The sequence below is a fragment of the Gigantopelta aegis genome, chromosome 2 (assembly GCF_016097555.1).
Source record: "Gigantopelta aegis isolate Gae_Host chromosome 2, Gae_host_genome, whole genome shotgun sequence".
Classification (NCBI taxonomy): domain Eukaryota; kingdom Metazoa; phylum Mollusca; class Gastropoda; order Neomphalida; family Peltospiridae; genus Gigantopelta; species Gigantopelta aegis.
In genome coordinates this window covers 30,591,332-30,602,900 of record NC_054700.1, presented here as the reverse complement: position 1 = coordinate 30,602,900, position 11,569 = coordinate 30,591,332, and the positions used below count along the sequence as shown (strand labels likewise).

General features: G+C 36.9%; 1 protein-coding gene across 1 annotated transcript in view; it reads left to right on the top strand.

Moving 5' to 3' along the window:
- The first annotated feature begins 656 nt into the window (after window positions 1-656).
- LOC121383638 (protein RRNAD1-like) overlaps window positions 657-11,569 on the top strand; it is a 40,653-nt gene continuing 29,740 nt past the window's right edge. Inside the window, exons 1-4 of the mRNA XM_041513734.1 lie at window positions 657-788; window positions 3,930-4,051; window positions 7,260-8,130; window positions 11,551-11,569. The exon at window positions 11,551-11,569 is cut by the window's right edge and continues 142 nt beyond it. Coding sequence (XP_041369668.1) covers window positions 675-788; window positions 3,930-4,051; window positions 7,260-8,130; window positions 11,551-11,569 — 1,126 coding nt within the window. The 5' untranslated portion in view covers window positions 657-674. The remainder of the gene's footprint in view (window positions 789-3,929; window positions 4,052-7,259; window positions 8,131-11,550) is intronic.

Genomic DNA, 11,569 nt, shown 5'->3' with positions numbered 1-11,569 from the left:
GTGTTAAATGCTAATATAGTACGTTGTAAGAAATATAACAGAAGAATAAAATACATGTATACGAATGCTATTTTGAAACATGGTTAACTGTATTAGTTCACTGATAAATGAATTACTTAATTGGAACGTAATTGACAAATAACACATTCTGAATATTTAAAATATTTAAGAAATTCAAACTTATCTTATGAGATAAAAAAAAAAACAACAACACATTAGTGAGGTTGTTTTTTTAGCAGGAAAATAAAACGTCTCAAGCACCCTGTCTTCCCAGGCGGTCAAGTACTAACCTGGCTCTATGTTGTTTAACTCCGGTACCAACTGGATAGAGAGAGAGAGAGAGAGAGAGAGAGAGAGAGAGAGAGAGAGAGAGAGAGAGAGAGAGAGAGAGAGAGAGAGAGAGAGAGAGAGAGAGAGAGAGAGAGAGAGAGAGAGAGAGAGAGACAGACAGACAGACAGAGACAGACAGAGAGAGAGCAACGTGTTTTATCTCATAATTAATTACGAAATGATTGGCATCGAATAACAGATGATTAATAAATCAATGTGCTCTAGTGGTATCGTTAAAGCCGCTTTTCAATGCGATTCGTAAATTGTTTTGTCATCGAACTGTTGTTGTTACGAACACATCCGAACACTTCCGAATTCAAGCGAGGTCTCCGAAAAGGGATACAATGGTGGTGAGCAGCTTTTTCTGCAGTGGTTCTATTGAAGATGTTCACAGTCAACTGAAAAGAATTATACAAATCACAAATATATACAGATGGATCATCGATGCTTATGTTTCGGTAACTTTTATTTGTCCGTAACAAGGTTTCAGATTGGTTTCGTCTCTTACATTTCGTGTTACACTGTGTATTATCGTACACCGGATATTGCGAGTTATGAAGTGAGGACAAGACAAAATATTAACCTTTAGACTATTGGATTAATTTTTGAGAAAAACCACGTTGAGTGGGTACAAGTTAATTTTTTTTACTGACATATATTCACTTAAATAGTTTATAAATACATAAAATAAAGTTCATATTTGAATATGTAAGGCCATGAGAATGAAAGTTATAGATTTGCGTCCACCACCTGCATGCTGTGAAAGATACTGCTGAAAATTTTCATTATTTGCACAAAAAAGGCACTTAACGATCATCACACAAATTCAAGTTTCAAATCGTCAATAGTATTGTCAATAGTGGTAATGTCTACGAGAATTGCCGAACTCTTGATGTGTTTCAGCACATCAAATAGACCAATGGAAAACTTCGGCTCTCGCACGTCCAACTTCAAACATGTGAAAGACCTCATTTGGACTTGAATCTACTATGGAAATAATAGATCAATAAAAATAATGAATAATGAAAAAAAGCCTCATGTGTTTTTAAAATTGTTCGGACACAAATCTATTACTTTCATTCTTGTGGCCTAACTATTATTTTCGTGGGTTTTTATAATTTTTTATATTTTAGATCAGTTAATGTTGAGTAAAATTAGGTGAAAATTCGAAAAATTCTTGTTTACTTATTGAAATTTGTGACCAGATGTCCAGTATTTATGTCTATTATTAATGATAATTCCTGATTATTCTGGTTTTCTGACCAGACTTCAAAAACAAAAAACAAACGCAAACTTCATGTATATAAAATTTTGTGCCTATCAAACGGTAGTGAAAGGTTCCCGGTCTAATACAACAACAGTCCTATGCTTGATGTTAAATATCTTTATATTGATAATTTTCGAGTTCTCTAATAACAACTATTTGACATATTTATCACTACTACACACACTAAAAGAAGAAATCTGACAGCACCACTTTTCAATAATGTTCTGGTTAAATACGTAGGTATTGACAGGCTTCTTATTGTGATTAATATTTCAAATATTTGTTATCAGCGAACTTGTAAAGTATCAATGTAAATATATTTGATGTCAAACATTAGACAATATTAGATTACTCTGGCTAAATATGAGGGTACTTAATTATTAAAACGGCAAGTCGTCCTTATCCCCCACGCCACAAATTTTTAAATATATTTGTTAGAATTATACGTCTATAGTGTAGGGTTAGGATTAGAGATAGATATACACAATACCTTTTAAAACATTTTGTTCTATAAAACCAACATACATGTAATGTTTATATTTCGTAATCCAATATTGCTTCATTGCTTTTGGAGGAAGTGTAGCATAGAAGATTTTATTCAATAAATATTAGGAAAATCAGAGTTTGACAAATCCGCTAGCCCGACGCCCGTGGCTAGTGATTTTTAAGACAGGGCTAGTGACAAATGCAAAACCAGTAGTCCGATGGGCTCGTAGCTTTAAAAAACAAAAAAACAACAACTCAAACACACACACCGCTAGCTCACGATGTTTCTTTTCCTCCACTGACATTCGTTTGATAATTGTTATTCTAATAACCCGGGTCATTGTATAATGTTAACAAATCATTAAGTAAAGCGCTCGCTCGATGCATGGTCAGTCTGGGATCGATCCACGTCGGTGGACCCATTGGGCTATTTCTCATTCCAGCCAGTGCACCACGACTGGTATATCAAAGGCTGTGGTATTTACTACCCTGTCTGTGGGATGGTGCATATAAAAGATCCCTTGCTGCTAATCGAAAAGAGTAGCTCATGAAGTGGTGACAGCGGGTTTCCTCTCTCAATATCTGTGTTGGTCCATAACCATATGTCTGATGCCATATAACTGTAAATAAAATTAGAGTTCGACAAATCCGCTAGCCCGACGCCCGTGGCTAATGGTTTTTAAGTTCAGGCTAGTGAGAAACGCAAAAGTGGTTTCCACCCCCCTCCTTATCGCTCGATTGTGGGTGTTTTTTGGTTTTTTTCTTTTTCCCTCGGCTGAAATTTCATTTAGTAAATTTGATTGTGACGTTTGTCATCGAATAATATCAACAATGCAATCAGTATATAATAATAATACACTTGAACTAGGTCTGCAAACTGCAGTAACATGCTATCTCTACATCGCCAGTTACAGCATGCATTGTTTACTTTTCCCTTTCAAGTTTCTGGCACAGGAAATAAGTCTAATAACATGCATGTTTTGATTGGTTGGACATGTCACGTGGTAGTTAATCTCGCACATATGTTTTAGGCTAAGAACTTGGAAATCACCAATCGCAACGACAGGTTAATCTCAATCAAGTAAACCCCAGTCATGCTTTGAATTTCAGTTTTTGTTTTATTTACCTATTGTTTTCTAATTTAACACTTCGCTGACAACAATTTACTTTAATGGTAACCGCACATGCAATGACTCTGCTTGGACTATTAATGTGTAGCGGTCTGGATAATGCGTCACGGCTGCCGATACAAGATGATACCTTTTTTGTTCATCAATTAACAACGGATTAGATGTAACCGTTATATTCTTTTGATATCGGTCTGACATGGGATAATGCCCTGTATTTGAGCAATTGACATCACCGTTCTTGGCGACATAAATAGTAGGGCCCTAAATGTATAACCCACTACCGAAAACACTGAACCATCTATTACCGTGTGTCACACTGTCGTACCCTCATTTAAATTTAATTATTTTAGATAGCAACCATGAGTTTGCTCAATTATTTTGTCCCCGGGGGGAGAGCAAAAGCGAAAACGGAACAATGCTGATGGATCACACTTGACAAAAAACCAAACGTACAACACGACAAAAAACTGAAAGTTACAACATGATTTAAGTGTTTGTTTTATTTTACTGTTATACTCGTAAATGTGTAATGTTACACAAATTATATAAAAATCCAGTTATAATTGATCAGGAATTTGGGCTAGTGCTTTATCTTGGTGGGCTAGTGGTTTTCACAAACCCACTAGCCCTGTGGCTAGTGACTTTTAAAAATATTTGTCATACTCTGTAAAATGTGTTGAGTGTGTCGTTAAATAAAACATTTCTATTTGTTGCAGGACTTCTTCGTGAAGCGACATTGGGATGGTCTGCCGAGGAGCTGGCGAGAGTTCCTCACAAGCCTTACCCCTCCTGTCATGGTCAGTCTCCTAGACCCTGCAGCTACATCTGCCTGCTTCAGGTAAGGCAAAAAAAACCCCACCCACATCAGGGCTTCTATGGTACAACGCACTCATCATGACATCAGATTAATTACGTCACATACATAGCAGGCTTCCACCCCTCTTGAAGAATATTCCACATAAAAGCAAAATGGCTGATGGTGAAAAATTGCATGTGTTTTGAGCTAGGAGATCTTAACAAATTCGATATAGGTGACATGGTGTCAGTCTAATGTGTGGAATCCATGTCAGTGTTATGGTTTTTTCACGATTTATGTCTGGACAAAAAGTGGAGAAAATCTAACAGTGATTAAAAGGTAGGATAGTAATTTATCGTAGTTGTTAACAATTTGGTTCGGACTTTAGTTTGCAAATGAGTAACTAATTGTTAACAACGAAGCAGTCCTTGGCTTTTGAAAAACAAAGGCGAGTGAAAAATCCCACACCTCAAAATGCTTAGGCGAGTGAAAAATCACACATCAAAATGCTATGGTGAATGAAAATCAAGCATTATTAATTTATGAAGTAATTTGTACATGTAAATGCAGAGACATATGTTGCAAAAATTAACCAATAAACCAATTTTTTCTTCTAATTTTATGTTGGTTGGTTCATTAGTGTAGTCTGACTTCTTTTCCCTTTCAGGAATGGAGTTATAATTTATTCAAAGGTTTAAGGAGTAGTACTATAGAAATATAATTATAACATGTAGGCCTATACACTGATGCAGACAATTTGATTTTTGAATTACATTAGGTACTATTCAGATCATTTGAAGCACACAATTATTTATATATATACCTTTTCAGTGTTAGATGGTTTGATGAACGTGCAGCTAAACATATATAGTATTTCATTATTATGTACAATGAACATGATTAGGATAGTTGGGATGGGAAAAAAGCACTGGTTCCGAGGAGGTGGTTCATGAACTACGACCCAAGCATCTCAGGTGTGCACTACCGACTCACATTATTAAAACATTTATTAAAAAATGAATGCATGAAGCACAGGCGGAGGGCCTTTACCTGTTATTGTTGCAATCACTACATTACATTGATCTCTCCTGTATTTCCAAATTAAAAACAGAATATGCCGACGCTCAGTAGCGATTAAATTTAAAATGATTAAAGTAAACCGGCAAGGCCTGGCTAGGCTCACTAATTGATTGGTGTTACATGCAAGGTTCATTCAGCTGATGATTATCGAATACAATTGCCTGTACTAGAAAGATAATTACCGATAGGTGCTAAATAAACAACACGATAAGCCGGCATATGATCTAGGACTATAAAAAATTCATACATAAAAATGTTTTGGTATTTCTTCGGATAGACTTAGTCGTTCAAGCTAAATATGTTTAATTTTACAGTTCAGACCAATAAACTGGTTCGAGAGAAAGCTTCTGTTCGACCCTAGGGGTATTCGACCAATCAGCTCCAAAATAAAAGGGTTTAATAGAGAAAAAAATTGGGACATTGTTCTTGTTTCGAGAATACCGGTAGGTTCGACCATTGGGTGTTCGAGTCAATGAGATTCTACTGTATATCTTTTTTTAAAAGAAAGTATAAAATTACACGATTGTCATTTTCGGGACCTCACGTAAGCTTTGTAGGCTAACAGTTATGAACTGATCGAGACAATTTTACCGACTTCGTTGATTTCCGTAACAAGTTCATTTGTGTAGGCTACAGAAGCAACTATTTAATTCAATCCCTTTTTTCTTTTTGTCATAATTATATGAACAGTATATATGAGTTATCCTTATCAGACGTTGTGATCTATTACCTTACAAAAGTGCACTGTTTCTAATTAATAATAAATTAAATAGGCAAAGAAGTTTTTATCGGATTGGTACATCTTCGAAGATGTCTATTAAACCTGTGTTTTCCGATTTGTATAGCAAAGATAAGTACCAGTCATATATTAAAATATTGCTTGGACGCTACCGTTCTTGTAAAAAAAAAATCTGGTACTATTAAACGGATCTTTCTATCAGCTACATAAGGTTTAGTAGTGGCAATCTATATACAAAATTATTTTACGTGTGCTGTTTGTTAAGTGTAACGTGCGTTATTTTTCACACTCACCAGATTGAAACTACGTGCACTGTACGAGCGCAATCGCACCCGCGCACCTCAAAAGGCAAGGTCTGCTGAAGACGTTTTTGTTGTAATTGCAGCCCATGCAAATGCAATACTTTTTGTGTACAATGGGTGTACTACGGCCTGCCAGACTCCATCTGCGTTTATCAATTTATATTTACTATCTATTCATATGATCTGTTCATTTATAATTGATACATTTAGCATTTGCCATCTGTTCGATCCTAAATGCATCCATCTACCTGTAATTAAGAAATTTCATAGTTTTCAAACTGATGTAACAAAAAATATCAACCTCCACTGAGGGAATTCGAACCACACTCTCAGTATGAGAGTCTAGCACTCTACCAACTGAGCTAATAGGGAAATTGCCAGTAGGAGCACTTTATACCAACACTACTACACTTATATAAATTTAGCAATATTTTAAGGGAATGCTAGTTATCAAACTTACATGTATACTCTCTCTCTCTCTCTCTCTCTCTCTCTCTCTCTCTCTCTCTCTCTCTCTCTCTCTCTCTCTCTCTCTCTCTCTCTCTCTCTGTGTGTGTGTGTTTCTGTCTCTGTCTCTGTCTTTCCCTTTCTCTCAAGTGTCCTCCAGTCTTGTTAAAAAGTGTGCTTATAGTCGTGTTGAAAACTATTAATTTTAATATTTGCAACAATGAATAATTGAGTATTGTGTCTAAAATACACACACTAATAGTTTCTGGCAGAGGCCTGTTGTAGATGGATTTTTTGACACAAGTCTTTGACACTGATGCACAATGCTTTAGCATCTGCCTAGTATCAAACCCTCTTTAGATACAGCGGTGACTGTGATTTCATTTAAAAAACAAAGAACAGTAAGCATGCTCTCTAGCCCTATTCTTACATGTTAACAAGATAGGGTCAAAGGTCACTCAAGCAGAGATGTGATTTTTCAGCTTTTTATCTGATTTCAGCTTTTTTGTGTAAAATAATTTTCACAAAGTATATTATAGACTGGATTTGATCTGCATGAAATGCTAAATAAAATGACCTTTATATAGGTATGGGACAGAGGTTTCATCTTTTTAAAATTAGTTCAGCTTTTTATTTTTAAATGCCTATCACATCCCTGTCAAGCTAATTTATTTATTTTTAGGTCAGTTCGACCTTTGTCACTGATGGCTTTCCAGATCTGTGTCTCCACCCTGTCACTGAAGAACACCCCAGTGGATTTGGACGAGGCTTCTGTCTGTGAATCTTTGCTGAGTACTTTCCAGCAGTCTCTGCAAGTTGCTAAACAAGGGCAGACAACCCAGCAGCAAGAAACACGTAGCAAGGAGCAAGCTGCAAAGAACCAGTCGATCAAAATGGAGGCAGGTGAAGAAAGTGGCCCACCGTCGTCAAACATATCATTCTCTGCTTTGCAAGAACTACGTCTTTCTGAAACATTGAAGCCAGCACACCAACTGGAGGCATTACAATTCCATACCAGTAAAGATGAAACAAAATATCTGAATGTACTTTTTCCAACAGAAGTCCACCAGTATTCAGTGCAAAGGGAGAAACCTTCAAACATGTCAGTAAATACACAGTGTGATAAAGAGAGAGATTTATTGCAGATTTCAAATCAGAACCCAAATATTTCTAATCAAAAGGAGAAAACTCAAACAGAGGCAACACCCCAGTCAAAGTTAGTATCTCAGTTATGTGTGAAATCATGTTCTGCGTCAAGTCACAGTAACATAAAACTCTCTGATACTTCCTGCAGAGAAATACAAGAAAATGAAGGTAAAATGTCAATTTCTCCAGTGTCGGCAGACACTTGCAGAACTGTACTGTTGAATTGTGGGACAGCAAATGAAGGTGATTCCGAAAGCAAGATGGCAGATTCAAAGTCCAACAGCTGGGATGCTAGTAAGACGTATGGCGCTGCAGCGATGAAGAACGGACAGTGTATGGCAATGGAACATATTTTCAGAAAACATGTCAAACCGAAAAAACAACACGAAATTCAACGGCTGAGTAAGGTCATCAATTAAAATATTTATTCATGTTGTTTACAGTAACTAAAATCTGAACCAAATTGTTAACGACTACGATAAATTACTCTTCTACCTTTAATTACTGTTAGATTTTCAAAATTTTATACAGACACAAATTGTGAAAAAACCATTACAGTGACACAGATAACGCATGTGTGACTGTAACAGGCCTTGACCTAAGTTTGTCTACCAGGTTATAAAATCTAGTGGCCCTCAGTAAAAATTGGTAGCCCCATAACTTCAAAAAAACAGAAGAATAAAAGACTACCGGGGTAGTCCGAGTGAGAAATCAGTAGGCAAAACACCCTGGGCTACTGCGATAATCAAGCACTCAGTAAGGATGTCACCGATATCGACTGCACAGGGCAAAATACATGCTGTTTTCTGCCGTCTACCATTTTGCTTGTTTTATGGAATACTCTTCAAGAGGAGTGGGTCAATAGGATGTAATCTTAACAACATCATGACATGCACTAAGGTATAATGCACTCATTATGACGTCAAATTAATTATGTCCCCTCCTCCATCCCTCTTTAAAGCCGCACACCCTAGTTCCATCCAGCAAAAATAAATTATAATTTGGTTAATCTACAAACCTGTACCACACTTAGATCACGTTTTTATCAAATGGAGTGAAAAAGCAGGTTTTATATCGATAAATACCATGGGAATCCCCATGTCCCAATTGCTTGAAATAATTTTGAAAGTTTGTATTCTGATGTCACCGGTAGATGTCGATCGAAGCACAACAATGCCTACGTTACGACAAATTTCACAGACTTGGGGTGCGTTCTTTTCACCTCTCCTGACATGTTCCAACTGTTCTGTCCTGGTTGTATCCCCTCCAGATATCATAGAACTTAGCAAAATTATTGGTTTTACGGGTTTGTAACGTTTTGTATTGCGATACTTACTTGTCTGAACTTTATTGTTACTGAAAATGTTCACGAACTGTGAAGAAAAATCTCACAAATGAACAACAACAAATCGGATGTTGATTGCGCGAACCGTGCACGAGAAAACAAACCGAACCAAAATGATAACGGTCACGTGATATACCAACGTCTGTGACATTGAAATGGAAATATCCCCTCTAAAAATAGATTAGACCTTGTCTGCTCAACGGTTTTTTCTCAGACGTGCTTGCGATTTATGAAATACGAAAAATGCATTTTGTGGTATTACAAAAACCAGGATTACCAAAAAACACTTCAGGTGAATGGAAATGTATATTCTAAATAATAAACGGTAAGTAAAGTGCAATTTTATTTGGGAAAAAATGGGTTTAATAGCGAAAAAAAACGCTGTAATGGTTAACAACTAGCCATAACTAGGGTGTGTCCCTTTAAGAGTATTCCACAAAAAAGCAAAATGGCAGACAGTAAAAAATTGCATGTGTTTTGTCACAGTAGATCTTAACAAAGTCGATATAGATATGGTTTCAGTCTAATATGGGGAATCCATGTCAATTCAAAGGTTTTTTTCACGATTTATGTGTGGACAAAAAGTAGAAAAAATCTAACAGTAATTAAAGGTAGAGTAATTTATCGTAGTTGTTAACAATTTGGTTCAGACTTTACATAATTTTGTAAAATATGCCAGAAGTCTGCACTGGCATAAAAAAGAGCAGGGGGGGGGGGGGGGAAGCCATGTTTGAATGAAATTGGTACGGTTTTCAAAACGTAATATTGACCTTAATTGAAGGCCAGATTCTGAGATCCTAGGTCTGAATATTGTGACAACGATCGTTTTGTTTAGGCACTGTTCACACAAATCTAATTTTGCATAACCTAGTTTTCATTTGTGCAGTAAATTATGGGCATACAATGTAATGGGAAATTGTGTATAAAAGACTAAATAGAATCTATCACCGTTGTGAGGTATAGATAAGGCTATTCCAACCCGAGGGATAAAATGTTTTTTGTGAGATATATTGTTAGTGCTTTACTAAATGGCGGATAACATTTTTCAGTATCGAAATTTCGGTATTTTGAAATTTGCTTGGTACAGTAAATCGGTTTTGACATGATACTGATACCGAACAGTATATATGATATACTGCCCAGCTCTAATCTCCACTTCTTGACTGTAAAATGTTTTAAGATTATGAGACATTTGGTCCTAAACAGTTTACGAAAACACTGTCATTTATTTTCATACATACATCCAATCAACATTCTAGCATGCTGTCCTGACCACACACCTCAACTATCTCGTCTGTGAATCTGAGACAGAGGGTGATAGTGAGAGAGATGTACATTCTAGCATGCTGTCATCACCACACACCTCAGCTATCTCGTCTGTGAATCTCAGACAGAGGGTGATAGTGAGAGAGATGTACATTCTAGCATGCTGTCATTACCACACACCTCAGCTATCTCGTCTGTAAATCAGAGACGGAGGGTGATAGTGAGAGAGATGTACATTCTAGCATGCTGTCCTGACAACACACCTCAGCTATCTCGTCTGTGAATCTGAGACAGAGGATGATAGTGAGTGAGATGTACATTCTAGCATGCTGTCCTCACCACACACCTCAGCTATATCGTCTGTGAATCTGAGACAGAGGATGATAGTGAGTGAGATGTACATTCTAGCATGCTGTCCTCACCACACACCTCAGCTATCTTGTCTGTGAATCTGAGACAGAGGATGATAGTGAGAGAGATGTACATTCTAGCATGCTGTCCACACACACAATACTGTTAGTCTTTTATACACAATTCCCCAGAGAGGATAACACACCTCGACCAGCTATATCAGCTGTAAATCGGTAGCTGAGGATAATAGTTAGTGAGAAAGATGTTATTGTCAGTGTAGAATCTTTAATTCTTTTCAGAGTTGCTGTATTTTGTGGTGGCTTGAGCGCTATAGCAGTGTTGTATGTATGTATGTATGTATGTATGTATGTATGTATGTATGTATGTATGTATGTATGTATGTATATCTTTTTGTATAAATATATCTTTCTATAAGTGTACATGACACCCAAATGTACTCTAAAATGCATTTTAAAAAACGACTGAATTTTCAAAACATTTTGCCAACCCTCTGAACAAAAATCTTGGGGAAAACACTGAGGCTTGTTTATTTCATTTCATTTCAACTTATTTTCATCCTTATATCCAATTAAGGTTCAAGCATGCTATCCTGGGCACACACCTCAGCTATCTGGGCTGTCAGTCCAGGACAGAGGGTTAGTTGTTAGATATCAGTGGTTAGAGAGAGAGAAGAGGGTGTAGTGGTCTTATACCTACCCATTGAGTCGTTAAAACTCACTGTGGGTGGGAGCCGGTACCGGACTGCGAACTCAGTACCTACCAGCCTTATGTCTGATTGCCTAACCACGACACCACCGAGGCCGGTGAGGCTTGTTTAACACTAGCTGTTGTCTCTTTATCCCAGGTGATCTCTCTGCTCTGTG